This window comes from Nomascus leucogenys, chromosome 24 (genome assembly GCF_006542625.1).
Source record: "Nomascus leucogenys isolate Asia chromosome 24, Asia_NLE_v1, whole genome shotgun sequence".
In the NCBI taxonomy this organism is placed as follows: Eukaryota; Metazoa; Chordata; class Mammalia; order Primates; family Hylobatidae; genus Nomascus; species Nomascus leucogenys.
In genome coordinates this window covers 12,986,758-13,004,077 of record NC_044404.1, presented here as the reverse complement: position 1 = coordinate 13,004,077, position 17,320 = coordinate 12,986,758, and the positions used below count along the sequence as shown (strand labels likewise).

Below are 17,320 nucleotides of genomic sequence, written 5' to 3'. Positions count from 1 at the left end.
AGAACAGCTCTAAGCTCTCTGACCCACATTAATTTCTTAGTCCTCAGAACCTTACGAGATAATTAATATTATCTCCAATTTACAAAAAGGGAGAGTGAAGCATGAAGAAATTGAGTAACCTACCCAGGTTACTGGTAAATGGAAGAACTGGGATTCAAACACATAGTTTAGCTAAAAAAATCAATACCCTTGACCACTATTTCAGTCCTCTTTGTATCTCCCAAAGCATCTAGAACAGTAAATATCAGTAGATGGACTGAAATGACATTCTCGGCCGGGTGCAGCGGATCATGCCTGTAATCCTAGCACTTTGGGAGGCCCAGGTGGGAGGATCACTTGAGCTCAGGAGTTCAAGAGCTGCCTGAGCAACATGGCGAAACCCCATCTCTACCAAAAAAATACAAAAATTAGCCGGGCGTGGTGGTGCATGCCTGTGGTCCCAGCTACTTGGGAGGCTGAGGCAGGAGGACTGCTTGAGCCCAGAAGGTCAAGGTGGCAGTGAGGTGAAATCACACCACTGTACTCCAGCCTGGGCGACAGAAAGAAACCCTGTCTCAACAAAAGAGAAAAAACATTCTCATTCCGATCTAGTACGCTCTCTATCCCCAAACACTGCTTAACTGTGTCAGAGATGAACATGCAGCACCAACTTCTTTACGAAGCCATTCCCTCAGTACACTTCCATGCTCCCAAGATTGTTCTGGCCATGCTCTGTGATGTGCTTTGGATCCATAAGCATTGGGTACCATACTAACACCGGTTATGAAAGAAAAAGCATTTTTCTATCCTGCAGAGAAGCATTCTTCAAGTTCCACAGGTTCATTAAAAGCCATAAAGAATAATGTTTTTAGAAAGGAAATAAGGGCAGAAAAGCAGTTTAAGGTACCAGATAAACACAGTTGTTACAAGATATATTCTAAAACTGCTGAGAAATGTTAGTACGGCTCTGTAACACATCAGGTATCATCCATTTCTATTTACTCATTTCTTTGGCAAATGCTGTTGCCACATCATTCCCAACAGAACCAGCTCTTTGATTAGCAGGGTCGCGGTCTGCGGCTTTCTTTCTAGGCCCTGTTACCTAAACCTCATACAATGTAATTAGCTTCACAGTGGGTCTGAGAACTTCAGTAAGAGACCGGAGAGGTGAACTTGACAGTACTATTGCACTCTGAATGCATCCTCTTCCCTGACAGACTGCTCACTCTCACTTTCCACTTAGCTCCCATTTCAGGACAAGAGGAAAACCAGGAGAACAGGAAAGGAAAGGAAGAGAGTGGGGAGGCGTGACCATGACAGCTCTGCCCATGGCCTATTGCTGCCACAATCATTTGGTCAGAAAAACATGAAAAGCATCACTTTTTTTTTTTTTTTTTTTTTTTTTTGCGATGGAGTTTCACTCTTGCTGTCCAGGCTGGAGTGCAGTGGTGTGATCTCGGCTCACTGCAACCTCCGCCTTCTGGTTTCAAGCCATCTCCTGCCTCAGCCTCCCGAGTAGTGGGATTACAGGCACCCGCCACCATGCCCAGCTAATTTTTGTATTTTTAGTAGAGACAGGTTTCACCACGTTGGCCAGGCTGGTCTCAAACTCCTGACCTCGTGATCCGCCTGCCTTGGCTTCCCAAAGTACTGGGCTTACAGGCGTGAGCCACCGCGCCTGGCTGGAAAGCAACACATTTAATGGAACATGTGAACCACTGGTACTCTATTCTCAGACTATGCAAACAGCTGTGTCACTGTTCTCTCTAACCAGTTCTGGTCCACTTACCAAAACTCACATCCACGAAGGTGAGGTTTCACTGTATTTGAAGTCTCCTTCCCATTTCCTGTGATTTTACATACTTGCAAACTGACTTTCTTCTCTTCCCTACATATGTTAAAAAGCTCCATTTTGAGTTGAGCAAAGAGAATTTAAATTAAAACAAGGAAAGGGTGAAAATGCAGTTATCGAATTCCCATGCCAAATCCGGGACTGCATTTACCAAGTCTAGGCCTATAAAGGGTAAAATGTCTCAAGCTTCAGGTACTTTACTATTAAGCAAGTCAAAACCTCAGAAATTCTGTTGAACACCTCACAGTAATCAATTTTAAAACTTTTATTGAGTGCCTACTATATGCCAGCAGGCTAGGGGCTTTAAATGTCATTCCAGTTGATCCTTATAGCAACCCTCTGGAGGTATATTATCTCTGTCTAAAGAAACTGAGGCTCGGAATTTCAATATGAGCTATTGTTCACATAAATGACAAAACAAGATTTGAAGCCAAAGTCAATGCCACTGTCAGTACATTGTGGCTGCCTCCATAAAGCTTCATAAAGCTAAAAATTAACTGGGACTAAGCACAGTCACCAGTAGTATAGCTTATTTTGTTTTTGTTTTTTAATATTTAATAGTTCCTTCAAATCTACAACAATACCGCTATAAACTTAAGTTACTCTGGAATAATCACCAGGGTGATATGGGACCTTTTTACATACATTTAGTACAAAGCCATCTGGGCATTAGGTTTTATGATTCTCAGGACAACAAAAAAACATACAAAAACAGAAATGCCACCTATAAAGCTGTATCTCACCCAGAGAAATACTCACCTTTGAGAAGTGCAACTGAGAGCTGGTCAGTGTTCAGGTTATTGACATATTTCCCCAAATAGGTATTGAGAACCCAGGCTACAAGGCCTTCCAACATGACTATATCCTCAGGAAAAGGTGTTTAGAAATCATGCATCATTCTTTATTTCTCTCTTTCATGGTCACAGAGAAATCTATGAAAGGAAAATAATGAAAATCGACATAAAAACGGGATGATTTTCTAAGCCAATTTCCTCCTCTACCTGCCGGAAGGTAGACTAATGCAAAGCACAGATGTGCAAAGCCACTCTCTTCCTTTCCTTTCCTTTTGTTTTTGTTTTTGTTTTCAGACAGTTTCGCTCTTGTCACCCAGGTTGGAGTGCAGTGGCACGACCTTGGCTCACTGCAATCTCTGCCTCCCGGGTTCAGGCGATTCTCCTGCCTCAGCCTCCTGAGTAGCTGGGATGACAGCTGCCCACCACCACACCCAGCTGATTTTTTGTATTTTTAGTAGAGATGGGGTTTCACCATGTTGACCAGCCTGTCCCAAACTCCTGACCTCAGGTGATCTACCCGCCTCAGACTCCCCAAGTGCTGGGATTACAGGCAAGAGCCACTGTGCCCGGCCGCAGATGTTTTAAAAGATGAGGCAAGAAGCTCTGTAAGATGTCCCCATCAGTAACTGGAGGGCCAAACCAAAACACCTACATTCTGATGCTGCTTCAGGGAATAGTCACTCTTAAATTTACCAAAAATTACCTACAATTCAAAGCTGTCTATCTTTTCAGTGTAACTGTCCACTGCTTGCTTATGGTGATTTACCTTGGGATTCGACCGCCCTGATCAGAGGCTCTCATATGGGCATAATTTAGTAATGTCTGGAGGCATTTTTGATCATGACTTAGGGGCTGCTACTGGCATCTTGTGAATAAAGACCATGGAAGCTGCTAAACCTACAATGCACAAGACAGCTCCCACAGCAATGAATTATCTAACCCAAATGTCAACAGAGCCAACGTTAAGAAACCTTATCCTAGATTAAGACAGAAAATGCCCTAAGAGATTGTCTGAATGAAATTCATGAAAGAGGCCAGGGGTGGTGGCTCACGCCTGGAATCCCAGCACTATGGGTGGCCGAGGCAGGTGGATCACCTGAGGTCAGGAGCCCAAAACCAGCCTGGCCAACATGGTGAAACCCTGTCTCTACCAAAAATACAAAACTTAGCCAGGCATGGTGGCAGGCACCTGTAATCCCAGCTACTTGGGAGGCTGAGGCAGGAGAATCCCTTGAACCCGGGAGGCAGAGGTTGCAGTGAGCCAAGATCACACCACCGCACTCCAGCCTGGGTGACAGAGTGAGACTCCATCTCAAAAAAAAAAAAGAAAAAGAAACTCATGAAAGAAACCTGAATAAAGTTGGGGGTGGGGGAGAATTCACATTCTTTAATGATCCTCATTTAGGCCGCCCAAATTAAATGTCTCAAATTTGTTCATGAAGATCACTTATAAAATAATATACATGGGAGAGAGACGACAGTGCTTTATCACTGCTCTTAAATGTCCTGGAAGTGCATTACTGGTACCTGGGCACCAGATGACGCTGATACAATGAACAATCTTAGTTGATTATTACAAACCCCAAACTCCAGAAATCCTCTGGCTCCAGCTACGGTATTTAGATTTTGTAGGTACTACTGCCTGTTATAATAACAGGTGTTTACCAGTATTACCAAAAAAAAAAAGATTAAGTTTAGTATTATGAAAAGTCAACATGAGGGAAATTGAGACACAAAAGTTTAACTGGGTTCTCAGATTGCTCAACTAGAAGATCCCAGTGGAAACTGTGAGCCTCAAATCTTGCTCTGATCCACCATGTCAGTCATCAGCCACCCTGCCAGGCACTACAGACTTGCCATGGCACGCATCCCACTGGAACCAGCCTACTTTCAGGATCCTTTCCAAGCACGCTGCCCCACCTCTAGTGATTCATCTTAGTGCCAGAAGATACACCCATCCCAACTGAGAGGCTGCCATCCAACAACTACCTGAAGCACAAGGCCTCCAGAAGAATGAATTCAATCTCCTGGAAAAACTGGCATTTGTTTGTCAACAATATCTTATACTTCCAGAGAAGATTAACTTTTATTGGTCAACAGTGACAGTAAAAAGAAAAAAACAGCATTTGGTAAAATATTTGCCCAATTTCTTTCCAAAGATTTTCTTTTCTGCAAATGGAATATAAAGATATTTTTTAAGGGTAGAGTTACATAAAACTTATTATTAGCTACATTTGTTTAAAGAAGATGTTATAAGAACAATTTTTTAAAAAATAAATGCTCAACAGTCTGAATAGAAGAAACATTTCTCTATTGAAACTTTTTTTTTCCGGAGACAGAGTGTTGCTGCTCCGTCGCCCAGGCTGGAATGCAGTGACGGGATCTCGGCTCACTGCAACCGCCATCTCCTGGGTTCAAGCGATTCTCCTACCTCAGCCTCTTGAGGAGCTGGGATTACAGGCACCTGCCACCATCCCCGGCTAATTTTTGTATTTTTGGTAGAGACAGGGTTTCATTATGTTGGCCAGGCTGGTCTGAACTCCTGACCTTAAGATCTGCCCACTTTGGCCTCCCAAAGTGCTGGGATTACAGGCGTGAGCCACCGTGCCCGGCCACTATTGTAACTTTAAAGGAGTAAATCTGGGAAAACCAAATGTGAAACTGACTAATCTTACTATGGGGACTCCAAACAAACTTGAGCAAGAAGCCAAGGTCAGAGTACTCTTTATTTTTGTAGTTATTGCCACTAATTTCGGCCCTAAATGCCAACTCTCTCTGAGTGCCAACTACCAATTATCTCCAAATCAAGGGAAACAACTGTCAGTTTGTAAACAAGTTCAGGCCCTACCCTACTTGCCCTAAACGGAAAAGAATGCAAAGCACAGATTTTAAAAGCATGAGTGATTAGCATTGTAAGGCACCCTGGTCAGTAAAATTGAGGCCCAAACCAGAAAGCACCCATTATTTGCTCTGCTAAGCATCTAGACCGTGCTTGAGGCCACTTCAAGGATTCCCTTAAGGAATTCAGTGTCAGCAAGGGCCGCCAGACTGGCCAGAGTCCCAAAGTGTTTACACTCCGGTCCATCGGGACTTCTAGGCAGCTGCCTGGCACTAACCCCCACCTGGGCTCCGCTACCCAGTGGGGCGGGTGACAGTAGGGATCAGTGCTGAGCCCACGGGCGGGCAGACAGCCGGGCATGACCTTGAGCCAGGCCCCTCCCCTGAGGAGCGGCCAGACCGGGAATAGGAAGGACTGGCAACCGGACCTGGGCGTCCCTCCCCGAGGCGGCCAGGGCTGAACGCTGCCGGTGCCAGGGAGCTCCAAAACCGGGGCGGGGACGGCTGTCCGACCGGTGGCCCCACAGGAACGGCACTACCCGGAAGGAGACGCTCCCACAACCCTCCCGCCCCCAGCTCTCGGAACCCTCGGCCCCCTCCAGGGGACAGAGACGCCACCACCCAGGTAAAACCTAGAGGGAACGGCGCCGGGATCCCACACCTAGGAGTGGCTGGGCCAGGGCGTGACCCTGGAGGGCAAAAGGTAAAGAGAGGTTTTAGGCCTGATGTCTCTACCCGAGAGTGTGACCTCGGGTGGCTGATTAAGGCAGGTGGCTAAGGCATTCTAGAGAACTGACACCCCACTCTTGGGCGTAATGTGGGGGGCTCGCACACTGGAGTCTTGCATTGAGACCAAGGCTCAGGCGGACAGGCGCGGACTGACACCCCCCAATTCCAGGGCGCCAGGCTGCTGGGACCCCGGAAAGTGTGCCAGGGTCCAGCGGGGGCTCGGGCTCCCCAGGACACGGACGTCGGGGTTCCCAGAGGTTCAGCCAGCCCGAGCCTGTGCTTGGGGTGCTCGCGGGGACTCGGACGCAGGGGTCCCCGGGAGTGGCGGGCTTGGGGCCCTCAGGGGAGCAGACGCCCACAGTTACCCCGAGGGGCTCAGACCGAGGCCGGACGACGGGGCCCCCAGGCTCCCAGCATCGCTCTCCCCACGGTGGGCCCGGGCCCCCAGGTCTAGGCGGAGCCCTAGCGGCGGCCCGCAGGTCCGCGCCACCCCTGCAGTTCCCGGCCCTGGCCCCGCCCGGCGCGGCGCCGCTCGGCCCCTACCTGTCGGTGTCCGGGCCGCCAGCCCCAGCCCGGCGCTGCGCGGCGCTTCCTCCCCGCCGCTCCTCAATGGCGCAGGCCCGCGGCGCTCAGGCCGGCCCCGACCCGACCAATCGAGCGGCCGACGCGCCGATGCCTGGCCAGCCGAGCGCCGAGTTATCGAGGAGGCGCCCCCTGGCGCCGGCGGCCGCTCCTGCAGGGCTGCGGGCCCCTCCAGGGTTCGCAGACACTGGGGCCTATTTTATAGGTGGGGAAACTGAGTCCCAGGGGAGGGCAGGGCCACAGATGACTCTGGTTCAGACAGCATGGGAACCCAGGATTCTTCCCACCTACAACCACCCTGCCTTCCATCCAAGCGAAAGGTGCAATTGGCCGTCTGTCTGGCCCACTCACCCACAGTCCATTCCCCACTTCGCAGCCACAGGGGCCTGTTAATTCAGACCCTGCCCTTCCCTGCTTAAAACGGCGTCCCCACCGTACTTCAGTTAAAACCCACCTCCTTACAGAGCTGCCACCAAGGTCCCACTGGATCAGGTCCCTTCCCATTTCAGCCACTTTTTCCCCGGCCGACTCTGCCTCAGCATCCTTCAGTTTCTGCCCCAGGAACTGTATATTTGCCGTTCTCTCTACCTAGGACCCTTCTCCCCAGACCAATAGAAATACACTGCCAGCCACATAGGCAATTCACATTTACTAGTTGGTACATTTTTTTAAAACGAAAAAGAAGAAAATGAACTTCATTTTAATATATTTAATCCAATATGTTCAAAATATGATCATCTCAACAACGTAGTCAAAAGAAAAAATTACTAATACAATATATTAACTTTTTTATAGTAAGTTTTTGAAATTCGGGTATATTTTACATTTACTGCACATCTCAGTACAAACTAGCCACAATTCCAGTGCTCAATTGCCTCTTGTGTCCAATCCAGAGCTACAGAATAGCTCTGGATATTCATATAGCTGACTCCCTCTGGCTTCAAATGTTCCACTCAGAGAGGACTTGTGCCTATCTATGGTTCCATTATGAGCTGGGCACGGCGGCTCATGCCTGTAATGCCAGCACTTCAAGAGGCTGAGGCGGGCAGATCACTGAAGTCAGGAGTTTGAGACAAGCCTGGCCAACATAGTGAAACCCCATCTCTACTAAAACTACAAAAATTAGCAGGGCGTGGTAGTGCACACCTGTAGTCCCAGCTACCGGGGAAGCTGAGGCAGGAGAATCACTTGAACCCAGGAGGCGGAGGTTGCAGTGAGCCGAGATCGCCCCTCTGCACTCCAGACAGAATGAGACTCCCTCTCAAAAATAAAAATAAAGTTCCATTATCCATTACCCTGTTGTATTTTTTTCATGGAACCTAATACTCCCTGAGATTATCTTATTTGTTTATACATAGGTTATTCTTTCCCCAGTACCTTGAAAACAGAGATTTTGTCCCTTTCACAATGTTTCTTCAACACCTAGACATTGCCTAGCACAGAAAAGACTCAATAAGTGTGTATGAATGAACAACTGAATACTTCCTCCTTGCATTATCACAAGAAGGGCAAGAGGGAGACCTCAGGCTCATATAAAGTCAGAAGATGCAGGAAGCAGAACAGCAAGGTTACAATCATGTATTTACCATAATTACCAACCCTCATGATGCTAAGCTAATGAGGGTGCATGTGGGCTGACTCACTCCTGACCAAGACCGGGGTTCCTGTATGGTGGGATCAACCTCTCAGAATCTGGATGCTGGGTCTCCTCTGAGGCTGAGGTTTGGGAGTAAAACCTGGAACTCCACAGACAGAAGGACGAAGGAAGGCAGTCCTTCAGAGGTGAAGGACCTCGAAGTCCAGATCACCTAGCACAGACACCTGGCTGTACCTGGGAAGCTTGTTAGAAATGCACATGGCCCAGGCCAGGCGCAGTGGCTCATGCCTGTAATCTCAGCACTTTGGGAGGCAGATGTGGGGGATCACCTGAGGTCAGGAGTTCAAGAGCAGCCTGGCCAACTTGGCAAAACCCCATCTCTACTAAAAATACAAAAATTAGCCGGGCATGGTCTCAGGTGCCTGTAATCCCAGCTACTCAGGAGGCTAAGGCAGGAGAATTGCTTGAACCCAGGAGGCAGAGGTTGCAGTGAGCCAAGATCTCACCATTGCACTCCAGCCTGGGCAACAGAGCAAGACTCCATCTCAAAAAAAATCCAAAAAAAAAAAAAAAACTGCACATGGCCCGGCACCATGGCTCACACCTGTAATCCTAACACTTTGGGAGGCCGAGGCAGTGGGGGGATTTTTTGAGGCCAGGAATTCAAGACCAGCCTGTGCAACATAAGGAGACCCCAATCTCTACAAAAAATTAAAAATGAAAAGATTAGCTGGGCATGGTGGCGCGTGTCTGTATTCCCAACTACTGGGAGCAGAAGGCAGGAGGATTGCTTGAGCCCATGAGTTCAAGGTGAGCAATGATCATGCTGTGCACTCCAGCCTGGGCAACAGAGACCCTGTCTCAAAAAACACAAGTTTCTGGGCACCATTCATTCAACCAGTATTACTGAAAGTCTTCGTGCCCTCAGTTTCCTATAAATGTTTAAATATACATTTACCATACAGCAATCCCACTGCTAGATATTAGCCAAGAGAAATTAAAACATATGCCCACACCAAGACTTATACATGAATGCTCATAGCAGCTTTATTCATAAAAGCCAGAAACAAAAAAAAATCAAAATGTCCATCAACAGGAGAGTAGATAAACAATTGCAATATACTCATGCAATGGAGCACTACTCACCAACAAAAAGGTGAGTAGTTCTGACGCAGGCACGATCTGGAGGAACCTCAAAAGTATTAGCTATGTGGAAAAAGACCACAAAGACCACATACCATAATGATTTCATTTCTATGAAATTCCAGAAAAGACAAAACTGTCAGAGGGACTACAGGCTACAGGTGCACTACCATACCCAGCTGATTTTTGGCGGTTTTTTTGTTTGTTTGAGACAATCTTACTCTGTTGCCCAGGCTGGAGTGCAGTGGCACGATCTCGGCTCACTGCAGCCTCTGTCTCCCAGGTTCAAGCAATTCTCATGCCTCAGCCTCCCGAGTAGCTGGGATTCCTGATGCGCACCACCACGCCCGGCTAATTTTTGTATTTTTAGTAGAGACGGGGTTTTGCCATGTTGTCCAGGCTGGTCTTGAGCCCCTGAGCTCAAGCATTCCTCCCACCTTGGCCTCCCGAAGTGCTGGGATTACAGGCAGGAGACACTGCTCACAGCTTTTTTAAAAAATTTAATTGACAAATAATTGTATATATTTATGGGCTACAGTGCACTGTTTTGATATCTATTTACAATGTGGAATGATTAATTCACACTAATGAACAAATCCATCAGCTAACATATTTTTTTGGATGAAAACACTTTTTTTTTTTTTTTTTTTGAGACGGAGTCTTGCTCTGTCGCCCAGGCCGGACTGCAGTGGCACTATCTTGGCTCACTGCAAGCTCCGCCTCCCAGGTTCACGCCATTCTCCTGCCTCAGCCTCCCGAGTAGCTGGGACTACAGGGCACCCGCTACCGCTCCCGGCTAATTTTTTTTGTATTTTTAGTAGAGACGGGGTTTCACCGTGTTAGCCAGGATGGTCTCAATCTCCTGACCTCGTGATCCGCCAGCCTCGGCCTCCCAAAGTGCTGGGATTACAGGCGTGAGCCACCACGCCTGGCCGGATGAAAACATTTAAAACCTACTCTTTTAGCAATTCTGAAATATGCAATGTATTATTTCTTATAGTCACCATTCTGAGCAGTAGATCACTATAGCTTCTTTCTCTTAACTGAAACTTTATAATCTTTGTTTTGTTTCTTTTTTTTTTTTTTTTTAAAGGAGTCTCTCACTGTCACCCAGTTGCCCAGGCTGGAGTGCAGCGGCGCAGTCTCAGCTCACTGCAACCTCTGCCTCCCAGGTTCAAGCGATTATCCTGCCTCAGCCTCCCAAGTAGTTGAGATTACAGATACGTACCACCAAGCCTGGCTAATTTTTGTATTTTTAGTAGAGACGGTGTTTCATCATGTTGGCCAGGCTGGTCTCAAACTCCTAGCCTCATGTAATCCACCCACCTCGGCCTCCCAAAATGCTGGGATGACAGGCGTGAGCCACCGTACCTGGCCCAAACTTTATACTCTTTGGTCAACATTCCCGAGTTCCCAACCCAAGAGTTCTGGGACCCCCAGTATCTCCAGAGAGATAAGAGTGTCTTTTCATAGGTTCCTGAGATGACTGGTGGCTGAAAGCCCCTAGATAGCTTCAGAATGGGGCTGGTTGCCAGAGGGAGCAACCATGTTATTAGAGAGAGGGTGGGCCTATCTCACACAAAAACACACACACTCTTCGACCGCCTCCGACCTGCGGGGAGGATTGGAGATTGAGTTCTATCACCAATGGCCAAAGATTCAGTCAATCATGCCCATGTAAAAACCCTAAAGGTGGTCGGGTGGGGTGGCTCATGCCTGTAATCCCAGCACTTTGGGAGGCCGAGGTGGGTGGACCACAAGGTCAGGAGATCAAGACCATCCTGGCCAACATGGTGAAACCCTGTCTCTACTAAAAATACAAAAAAAATTAGCCGAGCATGGTGGCGGGCGCCTGTAGTCCCAGCTACTTGGGAGGCTGAGGCAGGAGAATGGTGTGAACCTGGGAGGCGGAGCTTGCAGTGAGCTGAGATCAGGCCACTGTACTCCGGCCTGGGCAACAGAGAGACTCCATCTCAGAAAAAAAAAGAAAAAATCTCTAAAGGTTCAGAGTGTTTCCAAGCCCCACCCCATCTCTAATACCTTGGCCTATGCATTTTTCCACTAGTTGCATCCTTTATAATAAACTGTAAATGAAAGTAAAGTGGCCGGAGTGGTGGCTCATGCCTGTAATCCCAGCACTTTGGGAGGCCAAAGTGAGTGGATCTCGAAGTCAGGAGTTCGAGACCAGCCTGACCAACATGGTGAAACCCCATCTCTACTAAAAATACAAAAATTAGCCAGGCATGGTGGCAGGTACCTGTAATCCCAGCTACTCAGGACGTTGAGGCAGGAGAATTGCTTGAACCCAGGAGGCAGAGGTTGCAGTGAGCTGAGATCACGCCATTGCACTCCAGCCTGCAACAGAGCAAGACTCCGTCTAAAAAAGAAAAAAGAAAAATAAAGAAAGTAAAGTGTTTCCCTAAGTTCTGTGTGCCATTATTGAAAATAATCAAACCTAAGGGAGGGGTCATGGGAAACCCCAATTTATAGCTGATCAGTCAGAAGTACAGAAGGCCTGGACTAGTGATTGGCATCTGAAGTGGGGCAGTCTTGTGGGGCTGAGCCCTTTACTTGTGGGATCTTCTGCTAATTCCAGGTAGGTAGTGTCAGAATTGAATTGAATCTCAGGACACACAATTGGTGTTCAGAGAATTAGAGAATTGCTTGGGGTGTGGAAAACCCACAATTTGGAGTCAGAAGTGTTGTAAGAAAAGCAGTTTAGGCTGCACACAGTGGCTCATGCCTGTAATCCTAGCACTTTGGGAGGCCAAGGCAGGAGGATCTCTTGAGCCCAGGAGTTCAAGACCAGCCTGGGCAACATAATAAGACCCTGATACGGTTTGGCTGTGTCCCCACCCAAATCTCATCTTGAAATGTAGCTCCCATAATCCCCACGTGTTGTGGGAGGGACCTGATGGGAGATAATTGAATCATGGGGGTGGGTTTTTCCCATGCTCTTTTGCTGATAGTGAATAAATCTCATGAGATCCGATGGTTTTATAAAGGGGAGTTTCCCTGCACATGCTCTCTTGCCTGCCACCATGTAAGATGTACCTTTGCTCTTCTTTTGCCTTCTGCCATGATTGTGAGGCCTCCCCAGCCATGTGGAAGTGTGAGTCCATTAAACCTCTTTTTCTTTTTTTCTTTTTTTTTGAGATGGAGTCTCGCTGTGTTGCCAGGCTGGAGTGCAGTGGCACAATCTCGGCTCACTGAAACCTCCAACTCCCTGGTTCAAGCGATTCTCCTGCTTCAGCCTCCCAAGTAGCTGGAACTACAGGCATGCGCCACGCCCAGCTAATTTTTGTATTTTTAGTAGAGATGGGGTTTCACCATGTTGGCTAGGAGGGTCTTGATCTCCTGACCTTGTGATCCACCTGCCTTATCCTCCCAAAGTGCTGGGATTACAGACATGAGCGACTATGCCCAGCCTAAACCTCTTTTTCTTTATAAGTTACCCAGTCTTGGGTATTTCTTTATAGCAGTATGAAAATGGACTAATACAGTAAATTGGCACCAGTAGAGTGGGGTACTGCTATCAAGATACCAGAAAATGTGGAAGAGACTTTGGAACTGGGTAACAGGCAGAGCTTGGAACAGTTTGGAGGGCTCAGAAGAAGACAGGAAGATGTGGGAAAGTTCAGAGCTTCCTAGAGACTTGTTGAATGGTTTTGACCAAAATGCTTATAGTGATATGGACAATGAAGTCCAGGCTGAGATGGTCTCAGATGGAGACAAAGAATTTATTGGAAATTGAAGCAAAGGTGATTCTTGCTATGCTGTAGCAAAGACACTCACAGCATTTCACCCCTGGCCTAGAAATCTGTGGAACTTTGAACATGAGAGAGATGATTTAGGGTATCTGAGGGAAGAAATGTCTAAGTAGCAAAGCATTCAAGAGATGACTTGAGCACTCTTAAAAGCATTCAGTTGGCCAGGTGCGGTGGCTCACGCCTGTGATCCCAGCACTTTGGGAGGCTGAGGCGGGTGGATCACAAAGGTCAGGAGATCAAGACCATCCTGGCTAACACGGTGAAACCCCATCTCTACTAAAAATACAAAAAAAATTAGCCAGGTGTGGTGGCAGGTGCCTATAGTCCCAGCTACTTGGGAGGCTGAGGCAGGAGAATGGCATGAACCCAGGAGGCGGAGCTTGCAGTGAGCCAAGATCACGCCACTGCACTCCAGCCTGGGCAACAGACCAAGACTCTGTCTCAAAAAAAAAAAAGCATAAAAGTTTGGAAAATTTGCAGACTGACAATGTGATAGAAAAAAAAAAACATTTTATGGGGAGAAATTAAACCCAGCTGCAGAAATTTGCAGAAGTAATAAGGAGCCAAGCATTAATCACCATGACAATGGGGAAAATGTCTAGAGGGCATGTCAGAGGTCTTCATGGCAGTCCCTCCCATCACAGACCTGGAGGCCTAGGAGGAAAAAATGGTTTTGTGGGCCAGGCCCAGGGCCTTGCTGCTTTGTGCAGTCTTGGGACTTGGTCCCTGTGTCCCAGCCATGGCTAAAAGGGGCCAACATACACCTCAGGCCATTGCTTCAGAGGGTGCAAAGCCCTAAGCCTTGGCAGCTTACACATGGTGTTAGGTCTGCAGGTACACAGAATTCAGGAATTGAGGTTTGGGAACCTCTCTGCCTAGATTTCAGAGGATATATGGAAACACTGGGTAGAGGTGTGCTGCAAGGTGGAGCCCTCACAGAGAATTTCTGCTAGGGCAGTACAGAAAGGAAATGTGGGATGGGAGCCCCCACACAGAGTCCCCACTGGGGCACTGGCTAGTGGAGCTGTGAGAAGAGGGCCACCATCCTCCAGACCCTAGAATGGTAAGACAGCTTGCACTGTGCACCTAGAAAAGCTGCAGACACTCAATGCCAGCCAATGAAAGTGGCCAGGAGGGGGACTGTACCCTGCAAAGACACAGGATGGAAAGCTGCCGAAGACCATGGGAACCCACCTCTTGACCTGGATGTGAGACATGGAATCAAAGGAGATCATTTTGGAGCTTTAAGATTTGCCCCACTGGATTTCAGACTTGCATGGGGCCTACTGCCCATTTGTTTTGGCCAATTTCTCCCATTTGGAACAAGTGTATTTACCCAATGCCCCATTGTATCTAAGAAGTAACTAACTTGCTTTTGATTTTACAAACTCATAGGCAGAAGTGACTTGCCTTAGTCTCAGATGAGACTTTGGACTGTAAACTTTTGAGTTAATGCCAAAAGGAGTTAAGACTTTGGAGGACTGTTGAAAAGGCATGATTGGTTTTGAAATGTGAGGACATGAGATTTTGGAGGGGCCAAGGACAAAATGATATGGTTTGGCTGTGGCCCCACCCAAATCTCATCTTGAATTATAGCTCCCATAATCCCCACATGTTGTGGAAGGGACCTAGTGGGAGGTAATTAAATCATGGAGGTGGGTTTTTTCCCATACTGTTCTCATGATAGTGAATAAGTCTCATGAGATTTGGTGGTTTTATAAAGCGCAGTTCCCCTGCATACACTCTCTAGCCTGCTACCATGTAAGATATGCCTTTGCTCCTCCTTCGCCTTTTGCCAAGAATGTGAGGCCTCCCCGGCCATGTGGAATTGTGAGTCCATTAAACCTCTTTTTCCTTATAAATTACCCAGTCTCGGGTATTTCTTCATAGCAGTATGAAAATGGACTAATACAGACCCTCTTTTTTTTTAAAAAAAAAAAAGCACCTTGCCTTTTTTTAGTTGTAGACATACCAGAGGAAGGGCTGCAGGAGATGGGGGTCATTCCTTAATTACCACCCACTTAGATGCATGTTGGCCCAGAAGGAGTAAGTTTTCTGGGACAGGCAGATTTGCAGAGCCCAGCTCCACATTCTCCCCACATCAGGTTCCTCCCCACCTGTCCTCCTATATCAGTTTGTGGAATCATCTGGACCACAGGGGATGCAGACAGGTAGCCAAAACTCCTGCAGAAATGTTTCTGTTGGCACACACAATGCTTTAAGGTCATTTGAATTACTGAAAACCTAGAAAAATCTGGAGATTACACATGAAAATCTGTATTTAGGACATCTCTAGAAAAATTAAAGATTTGGCCACTCTGGAAACTGCTAAGGGCCCCATGTGTAATGGCTGCAAACAGCTTCCTTTGTTGTGTAGACAGCCTGATTTTTGCTCTAAAGGACTATGGAGACAGCCCTTTCCAATGTCTTTGACCTTGGCATTGTCCCCAGCGTAGGCTTCAGACAGGCATGCAAGGTGCCTTTGGAAAGCCCCAGGGCACCGTGGCCAGGGTTCACATTGGCCAAGTCATCATGTTCATCCACACCAAGCTGCAGAACAAGGAGCATGTGATTGGGGCCCTACGTAGGGCCACGTTCAAGTTCCCTGGCCACCAGACGATCCACATTTCAAAGAAGTGGGGCTTTACCAACTTCAATGTGGATGAATTTGAAGATGTGGTGGCTGAGAAACAGCTCATCCCAGATGGCTGTGGGGTCATATCCATCCCCAGTCATGGCCCCCTGGAGAAGTGGCAAGCCTTGTACTCATGAGGGCTTTCACTGTGCTGCCCCCAGTAAATTATGCCCACCAATAAATATCCTACTTCCTGTCCACCCCAAAAAACAAAACAAAACAAAACAAAACAAAAACTGAATGCTTCTTTTCCTACATTCATCCAATCATTCACTGTCAACTGAGCACCTACTATGTGCCTGTCACTGTTCTTTTGCAGTGAGAGGGCTGGACCGGTTCTCACTCCATTGCCCAGACTGGAGTGCAGTGGCACAATCATGGCTCACTGCAGCCTCAATCTTCTGAGCTCAAGTGATCCTCCCACCTCAGCCTCCCAAGTAGCTAAGACCGCAGGTGTGCACACTCAACTAATTTTTTTTTTTTTGAGACTCACTTTGTCACCCAGGCTGGAGTGCAGTGGCACAATCTTGGCTCACTGCAACCTCTGCCTCCAGGTTCAAGTGATTCTCCTGCCTCAGCCTACCAAGTAGCTGGGACTACAGGCATGCACCACCATGCCTGGCTAATTTTTGTATTTTTAGTAGAGATGGGGTTTTGCCATGTTGGCCAGGCTGGTTGTGAACTCCTGGCTTCAAGTGATCCGCCCACCTCAGACTCCTAAAATGCTGGTATTATAGGCGTGAGCCACCGCGCCCGGCCCTGGCTAATTTTTTGATTTTTTGTAGACATGGGTGGGGGCTCTCACTATGTTCTGTAGGCTGGTCTCGAACTCCTGGGCTCCAACAATCCACCCGTCTCAGCCTCCCAAAGTGCTGGAATTATAGGAGTGAGCCACTGGCCACTGAGCCTGGCTGCCCAGGACTGTTCTAATCCTATGACTGAGTAAAATAAAGCTCTGCCATCCTAGAGTTTCTATTCTAGCAGGAGGTATAGACAATAAGAAATAAATATAACAGATATGTAAATTATATAGTAGTTGAGAAGGTGGTAAGTACCATAAGAGCCCTGTGGGGGGTAGGGAGATCGCAGAGGTGAGGGAGTCGCAATTTTATTTATGAATTAATTTAATTAGATCTTGAAGGCTTTTAACTTTGTAAGGCAGTGCTGTCCAGTAGAAATAGAATGCAAGCCATATGCATAAATTTAAAATTTTCTAGTAGCCAAATCACAGAGTGAAAAGAAACAGGTAAAATGAAGTTAATATTGTATTTAACCTAGTATATCCAAAATAAGACCCTTTCAACATGTAAATCAATGTAAAATTACTAACAAGATATTGTATATAGTTTTTCATAGTAAGTCTTCTATATTTGGTATTTTGTATTGAGATGTATGTTACAC

At 47.2% G+C, this 17,320-nt stretch overlaps 1 protein-coding gene and 1 pseudogene across 4 annotated transcripts in view; one reads left to right on the top strand and one right to left on the bottom strand.

Moving 5' to 3' along the window:
• Positions 1-6,833, bottom strand: part of VPS13D (vacuolar protein sorting 13 homolog D) — a 275,651-nt gene extending 268,818 nt beyond the window's left edge. For 2 of the 4 annotated variants that reach the window (XM_030805963.1, XM_030805965.1), the window contains exons 1-2: positions 6,736-6,833; positions 2,591-2,763 (exon numbers count right to left, since the gene is read on the bottom strand). In XM_030805963.1, the coding sequence (XP_030661823.1) occupies positions 2,591-2,687 (97 nt within the window). In that variant the 5' untranslated portion in view covers positions 2,688-2,763; positions 6,736-6,833. The remainder of the gene's footprint in view (positions 1-2,590; positions 2,764-6,735) is intronic. The other 2 variants (XM_030805964.1, XM_030805966.1) reach the window with 2 other exon arrangements.
• Positions 6,834-15,576: 8,743 nt separating this feature from the next.
• On the top strand, positions 15,577-15,700 carry LOC115833109 (annotated as a pseudogene).
• Positions 15,701-17,320: the final 1,620 nt, after the last annotated feature.